Source organism: Enhydra lutris, unplaced genomic scaffold (genome assembly GCF_002288905.1).
Source record: "Enhydra lutris kenyoni isolate GAN:26980312 unplaced genomic scaffold, ASM228890v2 scaffoldscaffold1, whole genome shotgun sequence".
NCBI classification, from domain to species: domain Eukaryota; kingdom Metazoa; phylum Chordata; class Mammalia; order Carnivora; family Mustelidae; genus Enhydra; species Enhydra lutris.
Window position 1 is genome coordinate 70,724,673 of NW_019154085.1, and position 26,706 is coordinate 70,751,378.

The 26,706-nt window shown below is 37.7% G+C and overlaps 1 protein-coding gene across 1 annotated transcript in view; it reads right to left on the reverse strand.

The window, feature by feature from the left end:
• Positions 1-6,182: 6,182 nt before the first annotated feature.
• The window catches only part of LOC111142428 (G protein-coupled receptor 155), a 39,991-nt gene continuing 19,467 nt past the window's right edge, over positions 6,183-26,706 (reverse strand). The window contains exons 7-16 of the mRNA XM_022495537.1: positions 26,505-26,622; positions 22,631-22,715; positions 22,452-22,542; positions 21,235-21,445; positions 19,332-19,436; positions 14,505-14,641; positions 12,976-13,071; positions 10,891-10,955; positions 9,275-9,412; positions 6,183-6,659 (exon numbers count right to left, since the gene is read on the reverse strand). Of these exons, the coding sequence (XP_022351245.1) occupies positions 6,368-6,659; positions 9,275-9,412; positions 10,891-10,955; positions 12,976-13,071; positions 14,505-14,641; positions 19,332-19,436; positions 21,235-21,445; positions 22,452-22,542; positions 22,631-22,715; positions 26,505-26,622 (1,338 nt within the window). The 3' untranslated portion in view covers positions 6,183-6,367. The remainder of the gene's footprint in view (positions 6,660-9,274; positions 9,413-10,890; positions 10,956-12,975; positions 13,072-14,504; positions 14,642-19,331; positions 19,437-21,234; positions 21,446-22,451; positions 22,543-22,630; positions 22,716-26,504; positions 26,623-26,706) is intronic.

The window sequence follows — 26,706 nt, forward strand, 5'->3', positions numbered from 1 at the left end:
CAACATGAGTGCTGGATGGTATGCTAAGAGTATGTTTAGTTTTGTAAGAAACTGCCACACTATCTTCCAGAGTGACTACAGTTTTGCATTCCACCAGCAATGAATGAGAGTTTCTGTTCCTTCACATCCTTGTCATTAGGTATTGTCAGTGTTTTGGATTTTGGCCATCTCATAGGTGTGGAGTAGTATCTCATTGTTTTAATTTGCTTATGACATATGAAGCAGAGCATCTTTTTATACGGTTATTTCCCATCTTCTTTGGTGACATATCTGTTCAGATCTTTTGCTCATTTTTAAAATCAGGTTGTTCCTTTTCTTATTGAGTCTAAAACTCTTTTAAAGAAGCATTGAAATAAGTCCCAATCCTTAACAACTATCAAAAAGATCCTGCTGATCTTTCCCATCTATATCTTACTACAGTTTTGCCAGTGTTTTTTTCTTTTTTTTGGTAATCTCCTTCATCGATTTCACCCATTCCCCCCATCCACCTCCCTCCTGGCAACCACCAGTTCTCTGTACGTAAGTCTGTTTGTTTCTTCTTTTTGGTGTTCATCTGTTTTGTTTCTTAAATTCTACATATGAGTGAAATAATATGGTATTTGTTTTTCTCTCACTGGCTTATTTCACTTAGCATTTTACCGTCTGTCCATCCATGTTGATGCAAATGGCAAGATTTCATTCTTTCTTATGGCTGAATAATATTCCGTTGTATGTATACATACCGCAACTTCTTTACCCATTCATGTATATATGGACACTTGGGTTGCTTCCACATTTTGGCTATTGTAAATAATGCTGCAATAAACAGAGGGGTGCATATATCTTTTTAAATTAATGTTTTTGTTTTCTTTGGGTAAATACCCAGTTGTTGAATTACTGGATCATACGGTAATTCTATTTTTAACTTTTCGAAGGAAATTCCATACTGTTTTCCACAGCGCCAGCATCCATTTGCATTCCCCTTTCTAAAAAGCTCTTCCTATGCTGCTCTTCCAAATCCTTGAATGTGCCCAGTTCTTTCAGAATGGCTATAAACCCCTGCCTCCACCATTCATTTCATGTGCTCATGTGCTCATTTCACGTGCTCATGAAATGTGTGTCAGTAGTTCCTTTCATCCTTTAGAACTTTGCTGAAACATGTGTTCCTCAGGAAAGCCTTCCCCATACCACAGGGTCAAGTCTGTTGCTACACACTCTCAGAGCCACATGTGATCCTGATCACAAGTGTAATTATGTGTCTAACACCTGTCTTTCACAGTAATATAGAAGCTTTGTGAGGCTCGGAACCATCTTTGTTCCCACAGTTGTGTGCTCAGTATTCAACATGGTGTTGGCACAAGCTACATGCTCAGTAAATATTTGCTAAATGAGCATTTTGAGTACTGATGGAAGTAACTTACACAGTCCTCTGTAAAGTTGAGCAAATTACTTAGACTATCTACTTGGTAACCTTTGTAAAGTCACAGGTCAACTTGTTGCCTTTTTCCATATTCAGAATGGGAATAATAACTCCCTAAATACAAGGATTATTGTAAGGATGTGTGAATTAATTAAGAAACCATTTGGGAGACTTTCACTCTCTAAATCCGATATGGTATTTGGGTTTTGGTAATTGTGTGGGTAATTAATGCCTTGTGGTATAGTTTAGAAAATTTAAGGTTTTCTTAAATTTCATGTATTTCTTAAGTAAAAAATTTAGTAGCTAAAATTAAGCCTTTGGTTTTTTTCTTTTTGGTTAACCCTTAAGTGATAGGCTTTATATTTACCATGATGTAATAAACCCAAGGAATAATTTAATAAATTGAGTACTTTAGAAAAAGGTAGTTTGATCTTTGGTGAAAATAGCAATTTATATATTAATCTTCAACCAAAAATTTTATTTTTATTTCAATTCCAGTATAATTAACATACAGTTTTGTATTAGTTTCAGGTATACAATATAGGGATTCAACAACTCCATCTATTACTCAGTGCTTATCAAGATAAGTGTAGTTTTAATACCTTTCACCTGTTTCACCCATCACTCCCTCTGCCCCAATCTGTTTGTTCTCTATAGTTAATAGTTTGTCTTTTGGTTTCTCTTTTTTCCCCTTTGTTTTGTTTCTTACATTTCACATATGAGTGAAATCATATGGTATTTGTCTTTCTCTGACTGACTTATTTCGCTTAGCATCATATTCTCTAGATCCATCCATGTTGTTGCAAATGGCAAGATTTCATTCTTTCTTATGAATGAATTATATATATATGTGTTTGTGTGTATATATATAAATTCATCCATAAGAAAGAATGAAATCTTGCCATATGTGTATATGTGTGTGTATATATATATATATGCCATATGTATGTGTATATATATATATATACATATATATGTATATATACATATATATATTCTTATGGGTGAATTTTTTATATATGTGTATGTATATATATATATATATATATATGAAAAAATTCATCCATAAGAATGAATGAATATATATATTGAATATATACATATATTCTATATATATATATATATATATATATATAATGAATATATATATATACACACACATGCCTCATCTTTATCCATTCATCTATTGATGGATATTTGGCTAGCTATTGCAAATAATGCTGTATTAAACATAGGGATGCATATATCCTTTCAAATTTGTGTTTTTGTATTTTTTAGGTAAATACTCAGTACAATTCCTGGACCAAATGGTAGTTCCATTTTTAATTTTTTTCTATTTTTAATTTTTTGAAGGACCTCCATACTGTTTTCCTCAGTTTGCATTTTCCCAGTTTGCATTCCCACAAACAATGCATGAGGGTTCCTTTCCCTCCCCATCCTTGCCAACACTTGTTTCTTGTGTTTTTTTGGTTTTAGCCATTCTGACAGGTGTGAGCTGACATCTTACTGTGGTTTTGATTTGCATTTCCCTGATGGTGAGTGAAGTCGAGCATCTTTTCATGTGTCTATTGACCATCTATATGTCTTCTTTGGAGAAATGTCTGTGTCTTGTGTCCAATTTTTTAATTGAATTATTTCTTTTTTTGGTTTCAAGTTGTATAAGTTCTTTATATATTTTGGATACTAACCCTTTTTCAGTTATGTCATTTGCAAATATCTTCTCCCATTCAGTAGATTGTCTTTTAGTTTTGTTGATCAACCAAAAATTTTGTCCTAGAAATAATTATGCAGCCTAAAATTTTGGAAATTTACTTTCTACTTATAAAATTTGCCAAAAATTCAAAATTTGCCAAAAGATTCAACAGAGTGAATGTTTTTTCTTTTTAATTAATTACTTCAGGGTTTTCTCATACCAATCATAGAATTTTTTTTTTAATTTTTAAATTTTTTTATTTTTTAAAGTTTTTTTTTTTTTAAGATTTTATTCATTTATTTGACAGACAGAGATCATAGGTAGGCAGAGAGGCAGGAAGAGAGAGAGGAAGGGAAGCAGGCGACCTGCTGAGCAGAGAGCCCAATGCGGGGCTTGATCCCAGGACCCTGGGATCATGACCTGAGCCAAAGGCAGAAGCTTTAACCCACTGAGCCATCCAGGCGCCCCCAATCATAGAAATTTATCATCTCACCTTTTCCTGAAGAATGGTGATAACATTTCTGATCCTGAACTGTGTTTCCAATCACCAGACATCACTTGACTACCTATGACCAGTGGTCTAAAGTTATTTAATATTTTACATCATATGAGAATTGAAGGGCAAAAACTAAGAGCTATATTTTGCATAGCAAACATGTAAAGTAATAGTTTTACATTTTTCTTGCTCTTATAAACTTAATGTCATTAATCATCATTCTTAAAATACCAGGCATACTCTACCTTATTCTAAAACTATTGAAAAAAAAATTTTTTTAAGATTTAATTTATTTGACAGACAGAGATCACAAGTAGGCAGAGAGAGAGGGGGAAGCAGGCCCCTTGCCGAGCAGAGAAGCCCAATGCAGGGCTCGATCCCAGGACCCTGAGATCATGACCTGAGCCGAAGGCAGAGGATTTAACCCACTGAGCCACCGAGGTGCCCCTAAAACTATTGAAGTTTAAACAAAAGGTAGTCATGGAATTAATCAGAACAAAGAAATGAACTTACCATATTGAATATTAGCCTAAAGGGGGTAATTTTTTTTTTTAAGTTGTCTCTATACGCAACACAGGGCTCGAACTCATGACCCTGAGATCAAGAGTTGCATGCTCTACCAACTGAGCCAGCCAGGCACCTAAAAGGGGTAGATTTTAATAAAAATTCTATCAGGTAATTTTCTCAGCTGTGATCCTGTATATTAAATATTATGAAATGTGAAAAGGACTCTGTCATATTAATTCATTAATAAAAAGTGCTTACTGAGTGCATTATTGGGCAAAGCCCTGTGCATACGGATCCCTGTGCATAGGGTCACAAAGAATGTAACAATCTCAGGAGACCCATTTAAGAAAACACTGAGGGGCACCTGAGTGGCTCAGTCAGTTAAACATCTGACTTTGACTCAGGTCATGGTCTTAGGGTCCTGGGATTGAGCCCCATGTCAAGCCCCATGAAGGGCTTCACTCTTAGTGGGGAGTCTCCTTGTCCCTCTGCCCCTCCCCTTGCTCGTGCTCTTTCTGTCTCTCAAAAAATAAAATCTTAAAAACATTGAAAACTTATAGAAAAGACCTTGGTGATGGCTTCTCCATTTTTCAGATTACTCAAAGAAAAGATGTTGGCAATGCAAATTAAAATAGGTATTTTATTGAGAAACTTGCTTTGTCAGTGAGAGTAAAAGTTACAAATATTTTTATTTAATAAAATTAGCATATCCATAATCCTAAAAATATCCCTTAAAAAGCCTTTTTCTGAAACCTCAGATCATTCAGATCCAGAGTTTTCTCTTAGTGTTTCCGATGGAAAAAGATGCTGCTTATTCCCTTCATGCAAATACTAGAACATGTGTAGTATGCCTTGTTCACAAAACAAATTCTCCAGTTTGAGTTGCCTGCATGCATGTGAATTAGTATCTATACTGCTGTCAGTATAAAAGTTTCCTTGTATAACAGTGAAACTTTATGCTTACTCCTGAGCATTCTGAGACTTATAATATGGTCATATAAAAAAAAAAAAAAGGTCTTGCAGCAACATAGTTCTGCTGAAAAAACATCCCCATCCCCTAATTATAACATAAAGTTGGTAGAGGTTAATACTACACAATAAAGTGTAATTTACTCATTAAATACACCAGGCTTCCATGCAGGTTTTTTTTTTTTAATTACATATTTGTTGCATTAAAAGGACAATGATTTAAATCTATAAATTATTCTCTAAATGGCTTTTACATGAGACATTAAAAGTATGAGAAAAATAAATACTTGAAACATGTTTTAAATAAGTTAAACCAGCACTAACACCTAATAATTAAGCAGAGGTTCAAAGGTCACGTGAATAGATCTCATTTTAATTTTCTGGAGATAAAGCTTATCTGAGGGCAACACTGAATAATTTTCAAGTTTATAGATTTTTATACATGGATACTTTAAAAAGACTAAATTCTAGATGTAAAAGGATGTTTTTAAATCTTGACTTGAACTATATAGTTTTTTTTTTTTTCTTTTTAACTACAAGGAATATATTGATAGGGCTATCCTTCTGCACTGTAATGCTTTGTGCAAACACCAGAACTGATATATGAAAATAATTTTGTTGATAAAATTTAAACAGAACTGGTGAAATTATCTTTAGTACAAAAGTTAAAGATTACACTTCTGTTGATAGATTTTGAAGATAATATTTATGGTGGTTCTTATTTGCCTCGTGTGGCACAGATTAGTACTTCGGATACAAAAGCAAGAAAAAAATGAACTTAAAAAAATATTGCTTCTAGTTTTAATGGGTGCTATTTGTCAAGAAAATGGGAAAAACAGAATAAGGAGGCCTTTTATCAGAATCATTAAAATTCTTTTTCAGGAGATGCTATCAGTAAGTGCAAAGTTGTCATAATTTAAGGTCCATTTCCTGCCAGCAGTATACCTGCCAAATTTGGCGATTTAAAGCACAAGTACATTGGATGTCAACTTTGAAATTATAGCAAACAGATGCAGGGAACAATATTTTAAAATGCTGACATAACTAGTTTATAGTATTTATTATACTTACTATCAGAACTTTAAATTTTGACTTGGTTTTCTCTTTTTCCTAAGTCAGTTTCCTGTGAGTTTTCCATACACATGAAATCACAAAATGTTCGCATGGGGTAGGAACACATCTCACCGAATTTTACAGATGAGGCAACTGAGATTCAGAGAGGTTGTGATTTGCCCAAGGTCACACAGCTTATAAGAAACAGATCTGGGGCTAGAATATGGCCCAGGGTTGTCTCCTTCATAACTTAGGTCCTAGGGGATGGGGATGAATGCTCAATCTCTTTATATCTTTCCGGTGGGGGCGTGTTTGCATTAATAGCAGGAGGACTCTGTTCAGGACTCTTTTGAAGAAATCTATAAAACAAGTACTCATCCCGAAATTCATACTCGTTGGTAATATGTTGGATGACTCCCCCTTGCACCAGTCTATCTCCATATATCACAGCTTCACCACGGTCAGAGGCAAGGCCAACTTCAATGAGCCAGTTCACCAGGTCACAGCCACAGAAGGTCCCGGCAGACGTCTTTGCACCACACCTGTATGTCAAAGGAATGTTTCACCCATATGTTCTGTAAACCCGGTATCAGCACTGCATGATAGAGGACAAGCAAGGAAAAACAGGAGACAGGGAAACACAGCATGATAGTTAAAAGTGTGGCAGGAATGAAACTATTCTAAATATAAAGGGTTTGTTAACTCACCTGACCCTAGAAAGATCCACCAGAAAAAAATGCCAATAATGCTTGTGAAAACAGAAACACGTAAAAAAAACAACATAATGTAAATGCGTCTACAAAGAAGCATTCTTTTTATAGTGCCTGGCCTTTTACAATCAGCTCCATTCTGTAGACAGCTGAATATTGTTCATTTCATAAGTTATACTCTTCGGTATAAGAGGTCACTTAATTGTCTCAGGAACATTAATATTTTTTGTAAGCTCCTAAGAAGTGACATTTTAACTAAACTACACAAATCAAACATCATTATTTTCTGTTTATCACAGTGCCCACAAGTAGTCTTTCTTCTTGCCTTCTGCTGCAAGACAACCTTACTGATAACATTCGTCAAGAATATGCATTAGGGAAGCGCCTGGGTGGCTCAGTGGGTTAAGCCTCTGCATTTGGCTCAGGTCACGATCTGGGGGTCCTGGGATCAAGCCCGGCATCGGGCTCTCTGCTCAGCAGACAGCCTGCTTCCCCCCACCCCCTCTCTCTCAAATATATAAATAAAATCTTTAAAAAAAAAAAGAATATGCATTAGGAAATAAGGAAGTGTGATCTATCTTGCTACAAATGTTGGGTCTTGAAAATGTACTTTGATCATGAATCTTTCTTGATTATTTAAAATCTGTCTTCCTAATGCAAATAAGGGGTACCTCACATATGAAAAAATAAACAAGGGGGGAGGAAAATGTAAAAGAACCAATTAAAGGAATTCTGTAGGTTTTCATCCAAATAGGTAAGAGATAACATGAGTCTGTCCACAAGCATTAGTCAAGCTGTAAAACCTGCGGTGCTTGACAACATGTAACAGCGGATGAAAATCAAGATGAAACGAGAAGTAGGTGACAAACATTTTAGACCACTTAACCACCAATGAATATAGCGTTCCATATAAAAATTAGAAAAGAGATTAATAGACGTGAAAGATCTTTTCAAGGACATAAAATATTTTAACATCAGTATTTTGCTTAGTAACGTCTAAATTTCTGCTTTGCAATGACAGATATCACTTTGAACAAAAGCCTGGCTATTACAACCTCTGTCTGATCCTTCTCCCTGCTTGTTGATTTTTAACTTATGGCCCAACACTTATAACCCCAGACACCAACTGAATAATAATTGCTTCCTGATGACTGACCAGGCAACTCCAATCGCAGCACATGGAACCATACAGAGTGGTAGGGAATGTGCCGCCGTACAAAATGCGGAGGGACAGGGCCACCAGCTAGAGCCTCTTCATCCGGAAGCAAAAGCCATGCTTCCAACAGTAGGCTGTCACAGTGGGCCTTTCTTAAGTGGAGTGCCCTTTCTTCATTTAAAAAAAATCATTGTAAATCGTTGGAAGTATCCACAGATGGAACTTTGAAATCATTCTCTTTATGGATCTTTAAGGGTAAGAAACTAACTTTTCTTCATAGTTGACCATTCCCAGAAGCTGAGCGAGGACAGGACCATCATATAGATTTTGCTATCCAATTCAAAGATGTGTTATCTAACTTTAGAAAAGAGGAACACAAAGGTTTAGAGAATCGAACTGGCCCAATTCACAGAGCTAGTAAGTGGCAGACTCAGGAGCTGTCCTCTGAGATCGGTGTCCGACCAGTGAGTCCCCTTTCTACTAGCTATACCAGGCTACCTTTTGTTTATAATAATATACTGGCATAATAATAAAATTATACTGGCAAAAATTATATATTCATAATAAAATAAATATTGTTTATTTATTTATAAAAATAAAAATTATATATTTTAATAAAATATACTGTCATAATATGTGTAAATATGTGTAAATATAGCATCTGAATGGTAATCTGCATAAATTTTCAAATACATAGTTACAGACATAAAAGCACTTGGCTTTTTATGTTATTTTTTTTCTCTTTTATAATAACCAAAAGTCATGGCACTGTAACATTCATTTCCTGCTGCATGCTCCATACCTTAAGGATTAGAAGAATAAATATGATGTCATAGACTGAAGATTAGGACTTGAAGGGAAAAATAAGCAGCAGAATTAATAAAAGACAAATTTCATTTCATTTTCTTGACAATGTCATTAATAATATGAAATAACGTACCGCTAGGAGATGGAGAATAGAAAGCCACATCTAAATCCAGTGTATCTCATAGTTTTGTGAGAGACACTAATGGCCAATATGAAGTGAATGTTAATATTTGACTACATCTTGGTTCATTCTCAATTAGTTTTCACATTTTATATGGAAATCAGAAGTTATATAACACTTAGAAAGTGTAAAAATCTTACAAATGCTCTTTCTCAAATTATAAACTGACCCATAGCTATTTTAACTTTTACATGTAAATATGCTATTGAAAATAACCATGTAGTTAGTTACAACCACATTACTTAGCCTGTTACAAACCAAAATTAATCATCAAAAATATAATTATCTGGAATTTGTACTTACCTTCTTTCCTTGACAATGTTTCGGATACAGAGGTCACGGTGATAATGGATAAATTGTTGACAGGTCATTTTTATTTCCTCAGGAACAGGAGAACCCCTGTTTTCTGCTGACTCTTTATTATTCCATAGGAATTCAAGTCTAAAAACCAAAATTATGGAGGCCACTTTTAAGGAAAGGAAAACACTGAGAGGAAACCCCTTCTTGCTTATCACTCCATCAACATGGCTCTTCCAAAGGTATCATCTTCAACATGCAGATATGGTTAGTCTCTGAAGCAAAGACATAACCTGCGCTTGGTTTCCTGGTCCAAGCAGGTGGGGTGGGGGTGATGTGAGGCAGGGTGGGAGACTTGAGACTTGAACATTTTATAAACCCTCCTGACATATTTGATCTATTTCAGTTTCTGCCAATAAATGAAGTTCTTTTCTTATTCTACATTCTACTGTTTTAAGCTGCAAAAATAATTTACAGAGGTCAAGTATTTTATTTAATCATTTTCCAATTTCAGTACCACGGAGACAAATACTGGGATCTGGAATACAGCACGATTCTGTTTCTGTAACGTTGGACAATTGATCTGTTGACTTTTTTACCCAGTCAACATTATGAAGCTGATAACTAAGTTCAGTGACTTTTCTATTACGCTTTTCTTCTTTAATGAAATGATTATGACCCTAGTAGCTACATCTTAATAATGTAATGATATCAATGATGACAAAAAAGAAGAAGGAAAAGAAAGAAGAGTGACCATCTACTGGGCACTCTTTATATAGTTGGTTGGATAAAATCCACCAGTACTTCCAATTTCTACCAATTTTGACTTTGAAAACAAATGAGGATATACAAAGTCTTGTGCCCCCCCCCTTTCCTGCCACTCCCAAGTTGGAGAATTCCCACTTCATTATTGTATTCACACTATCATTATTATAAAGAAATTCTCAATCTGAATCCAAAGAAACTCTTCATCAAGCAATTAAAAAAATTTTAGAAAGAAGAGAATTTTCGTTTTCTAGAAATTGTCAGTTTGATAGAAAGAGAAATCCTAATATCAAAGAATCTATATTGTCAAATACAGACCTTTGGGGGCACAACATCTATGATTTCCATTTCTAAATACATTTTTTTTTTTTAAGATTTTATTTATTTATTTGACAGAGATCACAAGTAGGCAGAGAGGCAGGCAGAGAGAGAGGAGGAAGCTGACTCCCCGCTGAGCAGAGAGCCCGATTCGAGACTCAATCCCAGGACCCTGGGATCATGACCTGAGCCGAAGGTAGAGGCTTTAACCCACTGAGCCACCCAGGTGCCCCTCTAAATACACTTCTAAGTTTCATTTTACTTTATGTAGTTAATGGCATAGGTAGAAGTCTGCATCCATCATTTCTTGTTAAAATGCAAATGACAATGTTGGATTAATCAGAGTTCTCCTAATATTTTCTCCATAGTTATTAACAAAAGATATGTGAATCAACATATAACCTTTCTTCAGTGTTTAACAATTTACCCTTTCTGTAGTCTCCTAGCAGTTACTGAAGGCTTAAAAAATATCAGTATCTTAATAGAATGGCCTTGTCATTACCTTTACAGATACAGATTTATTTCAAAATTAAATTTACCTTCTTTTGAAAGGCAGAATGATTAAATGTTTGTCCAATCCAAAGATGCCAAAGGAAATAAATCCCTATGGAAGAGGAAAAGTTACAGTTATGAATTCAACACTAGAATGTTAAGGACTGGGGAGTTATGGAAACCACCATATTTAGTGCTGAGGGAAGCAAACCCATAGTGATTACAGCAATAGTTTAAATGGAATACAAAAGTCAGGCCCTCTATAAAGTTTAATGCCTGGAGGCAGGTATGACTTGGCTGCCTCTTTCTAGTCATCTATCCTACTAATTATGTTGGAGCACTGGTTTAAACCAGTCCTGAGCGACCACATCTGCATCCTAGCTTATTGAAGAAAAATGAAAACATTTCAGAGCTTTATGTCTTTTTTTCCTCTTTTTAAAAAAAGAAAATAAATTATCTCCTATTGGGATTAGGTATTTACTATTTCTCTATTAACACTTCAGAAATTATAGAATTATATAGTATTTGGTTCTAAGGAAGTAACTGAACTTTATGTGAACTTTACGTGAAATGAAGTTGGCTAGGTGCTTACAGAAAGGCTTTGAAGACTTTGGGAGTGATGAAGCAAACTGGCGCTGGAAGTCAGCCACAGATCTGGACAGTTGCCCCTGCTTGGGGAGGCAAGAGGCTGGGAACTGCCATTTGTCAGGCGCAGCGGGATAAGGATCTAAGTGCCGGTTGGTAGGAGGTGGGATGGAGAATGTAATACATTGCACAAAGGATCTACCTTTCTTTACCCCCAAACTGTAAACAACCAAAAAGGAATGATCTTACTATAACACCTAGATGGGATGTGGTGGTGCTGGTGGTGTGGGGAGGGTCTCTCTCTCTCCTTTGAAACACCGGGCCCATTAGCTGAGGGGGTACCATTTCAAATGCAACATTCCTGGCATTAGCTTCTTTGTGAAGCCCTCTCGGTCCCAGTGTTGGGGTGACTCAGCCTGGAGTGGCTTTGCTGAATACAAAATGCTGAGTGAAACTATGAGTTTTCAACCTAGTATTTTATAGGTCTTGGGCACAAAATCAGATCTCACACAGAGTCACAAAGTGAGGTAGGCATCAAGTAGCCTAGGATACTTGACTCTATCTGTAATAAACTGAACAGGTCACTTATCTATCTGGACAGAGTCCTTTTGCTCCCACAATAATGGCTAAACAAACCAGAAATATTTCAAGAAATTAATGTTAGGATAAAATGTGCAGGAGTGTTTACTGATAAATGTTAACTGACTCAGTCAGTTATTAAAACCAATGTTTTCAAACACAGTATTTTTTTCAACCTGATACTTAGTCTGGGGACTAAGGTTCCCTGATTAAAAGGTAAGGGATTGAAAACAATCACATTTTGAACTTTACACATAAAAGTATCCTCCCAATACACAAAATATCACTTATCCTTAAATATCCATTTTAATAGTGACATAAAAACAATAGCATCTATTATATTAGTTCTCCATGGAACTTTCATTTCTAATTTGTAAACTGGGAATGATAATGTCTACTTTGTAGGTATTCTTTATGTTTAAGTAAAATGACTAATGTATAATGCTTAATAATGGTTGGCATATAGTAGTAGGTCCTCAAGGAACAGTAACTAACTATCCCTGGTCAAAATTTATTTACCCACCACAAGATTTTTTAAAAAAGATCTAAGTACCTATTGTCTGAGAAACATCAAAATATAAATGAAACAACATTCATCAATTTAAGTGACTAAACTAAAGGCTCAGGGAAGGTAACTCTTTTTCCCAAAGTGACTTATTAAGACAGTCACAAAGTTTAAAAAGAAACTGGAACATCTTGTCCCTGCTTAAATTATCATTCTTTATTTTAAAACCAAAGCAAAAAATGATTTGGTGTTTCTGATTGAAACACTCCGTGTGCATTCTGATGACTTGAACCAATATGGAGACCGGCAACAGCTGTCAGCTGCCACGCATACCAGCAGCTGGCAAACCAACTAAACCATTTTGATTTAAAAGAAAACAACAACATCCGCACCACTACCCCCTAAACAGCCCATCCAGGAAAACAAAACAAAAAAGCCCTCAAAGTTCTCAGGAAATAAATACCTGGCCAAAGTTAAACACAGCACAGAAAAACTGTAACTCAACATAGAGCCTTCCAGGTTCTTGGTTGAATAGCCACCATAAACAACTGGAAAGATTCTGTAAAGGAAGGAGAAAATAGTATTTTAAAATGAAGCTAGCTGATCATTTCTCCCTATCCAGAACACAGTACAATAACTTATCTGCTTAATAATTAGGCAGAGAAAGACTAAAAGGAAAAACACTGAGAGAATATAGAGGCTTTGTCTTTTGAACAAGAGGTTTCAACCTCTCCTCTTGACAGATGTCATTCAAACAGCATCTAATTTGATCAGACTTGAAGCAAGAAGACATGCGCTATAATACAGAAGCTTACATAACACATCAGGTCTGCCGACTAGCCCAAGACAGGACTGATTTTAAAATTAGTTCTACACAATGAAAACAATCACATCGCTAAGCAGCAGTTCTTGGCAGCATTTCTTACTTTTTGATTTTTTTTCTTAAATAGCAGTTAAAATGGTGCTGGCTGATCGCTTTCTATGCAACCAGCATCCCCATGTAAAAAGGTTTCTTCATACGTTACACGGTCCACCTCCCATCTCTAGGCAAGTTACACTTGAACCATCTCAAAGAATTCTATAATAATAACTGATAATGCACAAAAGAGGACATAAAACATTCTAAAAGCCCCTAGGAATCAGAGAAATGCATTGAAAAAATGCTGCATTTCACTGACAAAATGATAAAATTTAAAAATTTTTAACATTCAGTGCTGGTGAGAGTACTTTGACAAATCTATACTACTCCTTCAGAAAACAATTTGAGAGAATGCATCCAAATATTTGTACTCTTTGGTCTAGATTTCCCAACTTTGAGAGTCTATCACACAGAAATATTACATGGAGATGTCTATTTAAGCATTTTGAAGAACTAGGAATAACCATCCCTAAGAAAGTGGTTGAGTAAATTATAACGTATCTCCTCTATGGTTTATTGAGGAGCCATTTCCAGTAACAGGAACTATGTAGCAACATGAAAATGGTTGACACAGGTGACAAAACAGGGTATAAATCTGTATGACAATTAGAACCAGGAAAAGTGTATTAAAAATAGAAGGCAGTAATCTTATAACTATCCATGGTATGAGGTGGTTGTGTTATTTTCATAATGAAAAATTCTGTTTAAAGGCTTATTTATCTGACGAGTGTCTCCTGCGAAACCATGTCGGCATTTATCCAACTGAGGTCGGTCTTGCAAGGAATATGTTAGAATAAGCAGCCCTATACACAGCATGGAGATACCTGGTCTTACCAAATTACAGGTTCAGAGACTAAACCAAATAGGCTATTTGGGCATTTAGGCTACAGAGTGCTGTGAATTCTTCACCTCCCTTGCTCCCCAAAACAGCTCAAGGTCGGGATTCAGACTGGCCTGGTTGCCACCCACCCCTCCCAGAAGCAGCAACTAAGTTTCCCCCAGATGCCTGAATAAAATCTTTGCCAAACATTTAAAGAAATGGCCCCCAAACAAAAATCAGAAGAAACATTTACAGCAAACAGGCCAATAATGAGAAGTAAACACAGCAACACGTGTCGAGTCAGTTGCTGATCTCCGCTCTGTAGATACTGCTCTTCTTCCTGGACTAACATGCAGCTCTGGGAGTTACAGCGACTCACACAATGATCATCTATAAGACAGTAAGTACAACAATTTGTAATCAGAGCTTTTTATTTGAATGCATTTTAAATTCATAATGACTTTCGAAGCAAACCAGCACATATGCACATTCAGCTCAGAATCAGTATATTATTTTAGAAGGAATCTGAGGGAGGCTCTTTCATGTGGTCTCAGGAGAGTTCTACTTGTCAAGTGTTTGCATCTGGAAAAATACAAGGAGGATGCCACAGTTCCCTTCTACACTAGTCAACAGTGTAACATATATATATTTTAAGACCAGGTTTACTGTATCTACTTAGAGAATTTTTCTTTTCTTTTTTCTTAAAGATTTTATTTATTTATCTGATAGAGAGAGCAGCAGCAACAGAGAGAGAGGAAGAAGCAGACTCTCCCTCTCCCGGAGCAGTGAGCCTGATGTGGGACTCGATCCCAGGCTCCTGGGATCATGACCTGAGCTGAAGGCAGATGCTCAACTGACTGAGCCACCCAGGTGTTCCCTTGACTTACAGAATTTTTCTACACCAAGAACACACAAGTACTTTTTATTAAAGTAGGATCAAACAAAGGCACAGTTTGGCAGCCTGCTTGCTTTTTTTTTTTTTTTTAGCTTAGCAATACTGGATGCTTCCCTCATGCCATCAGCTGTTATTATAGCCATTAGCTATATATTATAAATCTATATCTATACCTTGATTTCTTTTTTTAAAGCTAAATTAATAGCTCATGATTTATCGGTAACAAATTTACATATTGGTCATGGATATCCTAGTTTCACTAAACGTAACACAAATGTACTATTCTCCCTTGCTTTTCATTAAAGAGTTTAAAACCTGCCTTAGAAAAGACCTTTAAGAAATCAGAACTGTTAAACACCGTTCTGCTGACATGCAGAAGCAAGTCCAAATTATAGGTATGACCCTTCTCTGGCCTAAAGGGGCAGGGGGGGCTTTTCCCAAGAAACCTGTGCTCTCCTGCCTCAGCTCCAATATGGCCATGGCCTCAAAAGCAGGGGAAAATATGTTTTACAAAATGGATGTCTAATTGAACATACAGTCTGATTTTTAAAAGTCAAAGATGAAACCAAAATTTTACAGCTCTTAACTCTCAAGGCAATCATAAAAATTTGTATTTCCTAGAACCTGTTTCCAGAAAAGGACATATACAGTCATTAAATATGGCCCAACATTTTGGCTAACAGCACAGGGAAGTGCACAGTGTTGCTATGTGAAAAGAAAGCAGTCTGCCAAACTGTCTCTCTAGTATGAGCCTACTTTAATAATAATTATTTGTGTATATCTTGATGTAGAAAAATTCTATCTCAGTATATGTAATAAGCCTGGTCTTAAAATACTGAATACAGATACTATAAAAATGGATAAAAATAAATTTTATTATCTTTCATTTACCTTTCTTACACATTGCAACATTGATTTTGCCTTTGTGCTGTGCCAGTGTTTTGGGGATGAGGAATTAATTATACTGCTAAACTCTAAAAATTCTCACTTGTTCATAGTTTGATTTCCTTCAACCTTTCTTTATTTCAGGCTTAAGGAATGATACTAAATTATATGAGTAGATGAAGTCCATATATGATGGCTTTCTTTCTGTATAACTTTTGCAAATAGGATCAGAAAATGTTAAGACGCTCCTACATAAAAGAGTTCTCAAGAATCAGCATTATTCATGAAGAAAATGACAGATAAGGGGAACATAACGTAATTTTCAGAGACAAAAAATGTTAAATTACACATTGAAGTCGTTGACAGACTTTATTATTAGGTGTATTGCATAGGGAGAAAACATAAGGAGGAAAGCCTTGGGAATTATGATGTAAAGTAAAGAAACATTAGTTTAAGCAAGTGGCATAAAAAAAACTGAAAGACAGTTGAACTGAATGCCAAATGGGGTTTCCTAGCAGAAAGTCAGTGAAGGCTCAACATCTGATACATTTTCACTTCCTTCTATAGAAGTGTGAGTTCCACTATTAAGATTCATTGCTAGCGGGCTGCCTCGGTGGCTCAGTGGGTTAAGCCTCTGCCTTTGGCTCAGGTCATGATCCCAGGGTCCTGGGATTGAGCCCCGCATCAGGCTCTCTGCTCAGCAGGGAGCCTACTTCCCCCTCTCTCTCTGCTGCTTCTCTGCCTACTTGTGATCTCTCTCTCTCTCTCTGTGTGTCAAATAAATAAATAAAATCTTAAAAAAAAAAAAAAGATTCATTGCTAGCCAGCAGAGAGCAGCCAAATATAAACCCTGCTTGGCTCATAACAACCACTATAATGCAACTCTGTTTAATGAGCATTTACTATGTATTCCAAACACTCTGCTAAGTGATTTGCGTACATCGTTATTTATAATCCTCACAATTCTTATATAAAAGTGAAATGGCTTGGCAACAGTACAGTTGACATATGTTTTGTCATGAAGATGGCTTTGGGGCGTTTTCCTTTCTAACTTAATTATAAATAAGCATAATCAATGAAAGTGCACTGCAATTTCACCTAAGTGTGTTCAGTTGTTTTCAATAATTTGAATTCCATTGTGCACGCATGGGGATGGTCCAAGATGGTGGCAGAGGAAGACCCTGAGCTCATCTCCCACAGACACACCAGATCTACCACTCTCTATGGAATAACTCCCACCTAAAAAGAACTGAAGACTAGCTGAACTGCTTCTTCCACAACAAGGGGAAAATGGCCACATTGAGCCAGGCAGGAAAGGCAGAAAAGCTCACCAGGGGTGCAGCAACTCACAATAGGGAAGGATTCACAGGTTTAGAACTCTCCAGCTTGGGCACCACAACTCTTGGGACCTGCACTAGACAGATGAGGCCCCAAACATGGGGCTTATGTCCAGGGGGCCCAAGGGCTGTGAAGATCTGAGATACTCCTTTTGAGGGGCTCATGCATGGACTCACCCATCTGGGCAAGCAGCACAAAGGCAGCAGTTTGAGAGGTGACTGGATTATATGTGAAGGAGATTCAACTGCTAATCTTAAAGATTCATGGGAATTTTCCTTGTGGATGGAACTGCTGGAGAGTGCCAATTTTCGCACTCTTCCTCTACCTTGCTAGGGAGGCAGGTGCAGGCATACATAACATGGCTAAAACCAAGGCATGTCCCTCCCAGAACGCTCTTCTCCAGCTCTGCTAAAATTGCAGATGCGCCCCACTCCGGATGCTCTTTCCTGGCACAGGCATGTCCCACACCCAACACTCTCCCACCGCCTTGCTAAAACTGGCGGGCAAACTCAGTCCACACAGAGGCCACTCAACTGCCTGGTTCTGGTGGCTGGAGAGGCCTGTGCATCCGGGGTCCATGGGTAACAACTGAAAAGATTGTGCTGAACAGGATACTATATCCTGGGCAATATACAGACAGCAAACTGAAATACAGCCCCAGACTGCACATGGAAAAGACCCATTTGATTGTCCAGAAGCTTTCACCTGAGGGACAAACTTCAGGTTAAAGCCACACATCTAAAGGCTGCAGAAGTACTCTCAGAGGACATAAGCAGGGACACACCACCTGTGCACACCTCTCCCCTGAACTTGGCCTTGCCACAGCTCACTGGTATCTCCCAGAAAGGATCTTTTATACTTGACTGAAGCCCTGATTTTTGGCAACTATCACCCAGGGGATACCTGCAGATCCCCTGGTCTAGAGGTCAGCAGTGTCTAGGATTGTGGTCCCACGGGATTGTATATATTTGCATACTTTAACAGCTGCTGCCTGAGGACCTGGCTTCCAATCTGCCTGGATCTAGGTCCCTCCCTTTGCACAGGACCAAAGCACACCCTCACCAACTGCAACTATCAAGAATAAATCAGGCTGATAATCGCAAAGGGTCTAGCGACAACCAAGAGCTAAGGCAAGGTTGAAACAGACTGCTGATTATCAGAGGGGAAGGGGGTTAGGGTAGGGTGAAAAGAGTGAAGGGGTGGTAATAAGACTTATTGTGGTGATCACTGTGTAATGTATACAAATTTTGAACTACTGTGTTGTACACCTTATATTAATATAATGTTACATACCAACTTTAGCTCAAGTAAACAAATAACTTGAAATTCAGACCACAAATGTAATTCAGTCTTTTACTTTGTATGTCAAAGATTATTAGTTTCAAAAATTTTTCTTATTTTATAAGAAAGGGTATATTGAAAGTATATAGATTCAAAAGATAATTAAGCACTAATTGGTCTTGGCCCCAAAGGAAATGAGTGGGGGAAAAGTCTCAGCTGTTAAAATAAGAAAAAAGTCCAAAAAAAAAAGGAAATGGTGCATGTGGCAAACTTCTTGGAATCATTACACGGGTTAAATTTATTGGAAAAATGTATATATAATACCACCAATTACTATATTATAAGAACTTTATTATTTTTTATTATTATTTGTTTAAGTAGGCTCCATACCTACTATGGAGTCCAATGTGGGGTCTGAACTCACAACCCTGAGACCAAGACCCAGCTGAGATCAAGAGTTGGATACTCAACCAACTGGGTCACCCAGGTTCCTCGAACTTTATTTTTTTAAATGAGTACTCTATCCATGCACAATTATTACCCTATCAGCACTTCTCCCCATCTTATTTGAGATTACATAAGCAGTGTAGCGTCTATGAAATCCTAAGCTGAAATCTTTTAAAGTATAAGGAGAGGACTCTTCTGTTCCTTAGGCCCATGCTCATAGCTGGAGGCACTTACTTTTCTCAAATGAAGGAGTCACAAGCCCACTGGTGCTTGTGTTTGCTACCGGCTCAACGGACGGGCAGTGTGATCCACCATTTCCCATGGAGCAGGAGCAGCAACCTAGGTAGATAAAATAGCACAGGAGAATAAGGCCCAACCACAAGAGAAATGGATAACTTCCAGAGATGCCAAACCAAACCAAACCAGACAACCCACCCCCTCATACACACACACACACACACACACACACACACACACACTTCCCATGCAGCCACAATGGAAACGTGTTCACATGGTGTCTCTCAAGAAGAATTTACATGTGCTTATTTGGAGGTTAACATTTAAAGAACGGCAGGCAAAGGACTGGCTCTTTTACATATTGTCTCCTCATTGCATGACAAGGAAGAGTGTTTCTATCTAGCTGTTTTTATTAGTTACCACTGTGCTTTGACAACTAAGAATTTGAACACTTTGTTCAACTACAGCTTTTACTTCATCACTCCTTAAAAACATGCCCTAGCGCTCTATTGTTTACTATAGTTAATTGAAACTCCTTGGCCTGAATTTGAAAGTTCCTGAGGACTTGGCCCCTCTTTCTCCATCCAACCACCCCCACTATCTAACAAGGCCTTTCCCTTCTTCCCGGACAATTCTTTTTTTTTTTTTTTTTTTTAAGATTTTATTTATCTATTTGACAGACAGAGATCACAAGTAGGCAGAGAGGCAGGCAGAGAGAGGAAGGGAAGCAGGCTCCCTGTTGAACAGAGAGCCCCATGTGGACCTTGATCCCAGGACCCTGGGAACATGACCTGAGCTGAAGGCAGAGGCTTTAGCCCACTGAGCCACCCAGGTGCTCCAATTCCTGGACAATTCTTTAGTGTCCTCCATGAACCCCATGCCTGTTCAGGTCTGCAGACTAGTTAGGCACGCCCACAATTCCCACTCTCGTTAATTCTTTGAAATCTTCTCCTCCTTTATGTTCAGCTCAAGACTTGCTTCTTTCAAGAACGTGTTTCCTACCAGTCTAGAAAATGCAGTCAAAACAATCTTATTCTTTTGTCTTCTCAGACATACACTGCTGAAAATCCCTTGCTGCTTTACAGGCTGATTGGTTTATGGAAGATGCCTTGAGACATCTGCTTTATAGAGCTATAGCTTCTCCTCCACATAGTCAGAGGGCGCATGCAGTAGCCTTTAGTTATTGAAAATTTTATTTATTTACGAGCAGGGGGAGCAGGAGAGGGAGAAGCAGATGTCCCGCTGAGCAGGGGACCTGACCTTAGGACTCTGGGATCATGACCTGAGTGGAAGACAGATGCTTAACCAACTGAGCCACCAGGCACCTCATGCAGTGTCCTTTAAACACAGATATAAGACATGGTGCTCCTTGACATGGATTCTTTTTTTTTTTTTTCTAATGTGGATTCTAATAGAATAACAACTTCAGTGACAAAGTGTATTAAAATCTAATACGCTAGAAAAAGGAATAATGCCTAGGCTGAAATTTTCATTGATAACATGATTTAATTCTTCAGCAGTGTTCTTAACAGAAAAGATTTCAAAGTATAAAAACCACCATCTATAATAAGCTATTAAAAGTGTCTTTCTATATTTAAGATAATGATGCCATCTCAAGGTTAAAATAGAACCACAGAATAATAGAAAAGAAAATACAGAGATCATCTGGCCCAGCCCTCCTATCTTCAGAAGTTTGAAGGCTTAAGGCAGCTAAGATGAAATTGTTCAGAAAACAGACATAAAGCCAGCCCAGTTCAATGACATACATACAGGGCATGCACAGAGCCTGACATGGGACTTGATCTCATGACCCCGAGATCAAGAAAGTTCCCTGAAGCAAAACACTTAGGATATAGGCTATATAGGCACGTAAGAGTGTCTTTTTATGTCGGTATCATACCTGTTTCTGGGATAGAACTTGTAAAAGGTTCTGGTTCGTTTGCTGGCCCTGGACTCTCCTCAAAGGCAGCGTTCCCAGGCTCTGCTGCTTTGTGGTTCTGAGACTGGTCGAACCCTTCATAGCGTCCTGCTTGGGTGGTGCGGTTCATGCACATGAGTGATATGCCAGCTATCACGATGCTACAGAACAGGGTGACTGCTGTGATGACCATCTGCCAGTATGGCAAAGAGACATTAGGCCACTTTGCACAATCCCAGCTTGATCACCTTAGTAGCACAACTTAAGAGAATTTTTGTTTGGTGGGAAAGGCAATCTCTCCACAGCTATAAATGCTCTGGGACAGTGGTTCTCAAAAAGGAGTAAGAATATGAAAGGGAGCAAGTTATTTGAAGAGAAATTAGGATTAACTTGAAGAGAAAATAAGATCTGTAGTGGCTTCTTTCACTCTCCATCAATATCATTGGTTTCCTCTGTAAGCAAGCTAAGTGACTGCTTACAGACCTATTTTATTTCAGTTTTTGCTTGCTTTAATATGGCATTCAAGCATACTTCAACGGGAGACACTGTTATGGTAATAATACTAAACATAAATAATTCTGACTAATACTAATTGCATACTAACATATGCCAGCACTGGTCAAAGTCTTTTATACATGTAATCTTGTTTATTCCCACAGCAACCCAATAAAATTTAAAATTATGAAACAAAAAAGAGGATAAGAAATCAAAATCTCTTGAAGGTTTTTTTTAAGAACAAAAACACACATCCTTGAGGCTAGCCCTAGAGAATTTTGATCAGCAGATACACTATGGCTTCTCAAAAACATTTTTCCCCAGGTATTTATTGTTCTAAAATTTATACTTATAATAGGATTGAAAGTCAAGAACATGGTTTTTATTACTACTGCTGACTTACTAAATAGCTTTAAATTAATCACTCTTTCCTCCAGAAGAGAAAACAGAATTCATAAGTGGGTTTAAGATGACCCAATAAGTTTCAAGCATTTGGAAATCCTCAGCTTAAAATGGATGAAGACCTATAAAATCTTCACCACAGATCAAAGTGTGACTTAACAAAGTGATATAGGATCACTAGTGGGCTATACAATACATTGGAATAGATTTTCAAAATAACTTTAATATAAGTATAGCAAAACACAGGAACAAAGGAAAAAGAGATGTTCACAAGAAAAAAACTGTCAAAAACCTCTTCTTACCTGCTCCTTTCCATAGAAGAAGGCTGAGTCAATGCTATCTCCATTATGTTTTCCAGTTATCAGAAGAACACCAACAAGGAGAGCAGGAATTCTGGCATAAGGTTTAGAGAGAGAATGAGACAATGAATAGTAACTGTGTGCATGGAAACATATAGGCAAACAGAAAACTGTCCACTTACCCCCAGCCAGATATTATGATGATTCCAACAGGAATTTGTACACTCTCTCTCTTTTTCAAAAGAAACAAAGAAATTGCCAGAAGGCCTAAGAACAAGAAACAGAAATTGAAAGGTAGATGGTTACTCTCGATGTTGATCAGACCTCACAGAACTTTAACCAAGCTTATTTCGATGGTAGTTGGGGGTTTAGATCCTAGAATTTACTCTTTCTAAATAAATACTGGCCTCAATATTTTGAAGCATGTTTGTCTCATAATCATTCGTGTTTTCCTTCCTGTATTATTTCTTTACGCAAATCTTCTTGTTTTATATATGAGGAAGTTTTCAAAAGCTCAAATCAGTTTATTCTTTTGACTGGTGTTCGGAATTTATATATTTGTTAAAAAAATTTTTAACTGGATACAGAGCAAGTCTAAAAATAAAAACACCCTCACTCTGCCGGTGCTAAGAAAGTATAGGCAATTCTTACCCTGGTTCAGTTTTTGGAAAATGCCCCAAGTCTAAATGATAGACCTTAATAAAAATATAATGTGAACTTAATACAAAAATAAATGTTTTAAAACTCTTGAGCATTCCTTTCATCTTAAATCCAATTATTTATACAAGTAACATCCTTTTCCATAAATTCTATGTAGTTGTAGAATCTTAGAGCTTCAGAGTTGGAAGGGATCATTGTTTGAAATGAACACCTTCATTTTATAGATATGGACACAAGGGTTTGCCCAAGCCACATAGCCAGCAGAGGGCAGAGCAGGACTACAAACTCTATCAGTGTTTCTAAAACTCGTCCACGGACCCCTAGGGTTCTTAAGACATATTCTGCAGGATTTAGACATTTCTGTGAGAAATTTTAAGTCTCTTTGGTATATTTTCAATGATAATCATCTAAGATGCCCATCTTATAACCATAGCACTGTCTCATAATCTCAGAGCCAGCATCTGATTAAACGGTAAATTTGAGCCAAGTGAAGGCCAACTATAACAACACATGATCCCAGCGAAGGTTCTATGGTAGTCTGAAGAGAGAAACGCAGTGAGATGAACCAGGTCATAAGCCCACACATGAAAGTAAAGGCAAACCATGCTAAAAAAAAAAAAAATTTTTTTTTTTTAAATCCTAACCAGAGGAATGAGTTCCATTTTGCATTTCAAGTTGTGATTCAGATTAGCAAAACAAGATCCTTTGTCATGTCATGAATGTTGCCAATTAGAATTACCGAGTTTGTAATTGGGACTCTCATCTGTGAATCTGCTTCGGTTTTAAAGTTGTTTATTAGCTGTATATATGGAATTCATACCCAGACCCAAGACCATACAGATTAAGTAACACTGTGCTAGAATAATACAAATGAACACCGAGGCTCTTGCAAATTGTTTTTCTTACAGAGAACCCGCAAGTTCAGGAGGTACTCTAATGCCACTGCTCCTTCCTAAATACATTTGTGCCTTCTATAGTTCTAGGTTTTCAACAAGGTACCCAACAGTGTGCTATTATGGAAGTGAGAGCATTCTTCAAAGTCCCAAAGGTCATCATTCTTGTCTTATGCAAAGACTGGTCTACAAACAGGCCCAGGCTGGTCCTGGATCTCTCCCAGGTTGCCGGCAGAAGCTGTGAGAGTTCCTACCTGAATAGGTTAAACATTTTGGGCCTCACTGAACTCATTTGAAAAATAAAGGACTTACACTATACTAGTATTTCCAAAGCATAAGAGACTATACAAAATTTTTGGACTAGTTTTGTGTTTATTTTAACACGTATGTGAAAAACTAGCACAGGAAACCTGGGATTTTATTATTATAAGGTTCAATTTATTTAAGTAAAAAAAGTGAGTAAATTTTTAGGGAAAAATAAAAAAAAGGACAAGTGGCATGCAGATGCAGCAAAAATTGTAAAGATGGTCGGCAAATGGGTGAAACTGAAAAGGGCTGAACAGGATGATTTAAAACGACACTTTAGGTCTAAAATTCTGTTCTAGCCTAATAATCTCTCAGTTGAAGAGCACCTTCACTGGGATCCAGGAATTCAGAACAAGGTCTCTAGATAGATTTTGGCATGTATGCTTAAAGAGGATTTCACAGACAGATTTGGGGATTTCTGATACAATGATCTATTTGCTGCTCTCCTATTCACATGGTAAACTTCGCCTTAAGAAATCTAAGTATTAGAGATCAAGTTGCCCAACTGTATTTGGGAATAAAAGTCTTTAGGCTCTTTTACTTGACATCTCCTGAAAACTCTTACGTTACACAAGATATGTCACCAGCTAGATCCCAAGACCTGGCCTTTATTGCTTATCTGCTTGTACAAACACACATCTGCCCCATGTTTTTCCTTGAGTTCTTCTTTCCAGCTTAACTCAGGCAAAGGACCCCTTGGGCATAACAACACGTGATGCAAACCGAACCGAGCCCTCAAGCAATGGAGGAAGCAACAGGTGGTGGAGGCCACCCAGACCAGGTAGAGCAAAACCCCCATCTTGCACCTGTGCAGGTGGACCACAAGGGACCTCTGGAATGACCAACAATTACCTTTAACCTCCTAGCAATAAAACCTCCACGGAAGGAGGAGCACAAGCCTCATGTACACAACATACGATACAGTGCACCTCTCCTTAGGGTGCACGTGCGACCTGATGCCCACCTTGACACATATGATGACAAGACTGCCCTCCCTGAATATTCACCCTAACCCTAGACAAAAGGAACCCAGTCACCCTTGCTCGGGGAGCCATAGCTTTGGAAGTTATTCCCCACAATCTCCTCATTTGCTGCAAATAGTTTCCTTTGTGTAACAACTCACCTGGTTTAGCTTCAACCTGGGAGTCGCCAAGGAGCGAGCTCACGGTGGTTTGGTTACAGCTGTTTGCTTTTCAAAACCACACATCTTCTGTTTGCACTGAAGTTTTCATTCCAGAACTCCTCACCACATTGTTGCTTCACTTCAAAAGGCTATTGACTTAGATGAGCCCTGCTTTTGATCTCGAAGGCATGAAATCAAAGGCTTGTCCCTCGAAGCCACTTCCTGACACCTGCCTCCTCACAGTGGCTCCAACCAGCCCTACCATGTTACAATTTCCTTTTCTGTGCCATTGTATCAGTTCACATTTGTGGTATGGATACAAAACAGCCACCCAGAATGTTTTGCAAACATACCAGAATGTACGCATCCAAATTAAACACTATACTTCAAAAAGGCAATATGCTAAAGTGTTTTACTATTTTTTTGGGAGCCATTTGAAATGAGAAATAGTCTCTCTTACTATATACTCTTGTATTTCCATACCCTTTTATTCCTTACTTTTCTTGTTCTCCTATAGCCACTTTCCCTGTTGTTTAATAATATAGTTCTTGTTGTTGGCTGCCTACCACATACCAGGCGTAAATACCCATATCTCATTTAGTTTTCAAATAACTCTGTAAGGTGCAAAAACCCAATGTCACAGATGAGGAAACTGAGATTGCAAAATTAAGCTATCTGCTGAAGGCAGGATCAGATTTTTCACTCAGTTTGGTTGGACTCTGATAGTGAGCTCTGGGACATACCTCATGGGCCTCACACTCCTCTGACATTCTCTTCCTCCTTTCTCCACTTGCCCCTAGTACCTGATCTCTTGCTGCTTCCAAAAGGGAGCTCTGCTGACTGTGGCCAAGAGCCAAAGATCCCGAGGAAAAAGACCACGTGACTGGAAACCCCCAGCATCCAAAGCAGAAATGAGGTCCTATTTCTCTATACCATGGAAACGGAACTTGGCTTCACACACTGCCTATGCTAGTGAGCACAATGGCCTGAGACAATGCATTAGTCCTGGATTACTAGACTTCAGATAGCTTCTCCTGATGGAAGACCTAAATTTGCATTCACGATCCATCTTACCTGTCCACAGGTAGGTGCTATACAGGGAGCTGTACAATAAAACAAACACCAGAATCTGTCCAACAAAATTTTTTTCTTTAACGAAATTCCATATCATCATTCCAGCACAGACAATAGACTGCAGAAAAAATTATGAACAAAGTCAGTCATAGTCATGTCAGTCAGACAAATGTTTTATTCACAGCAAATTTATTATAATTAT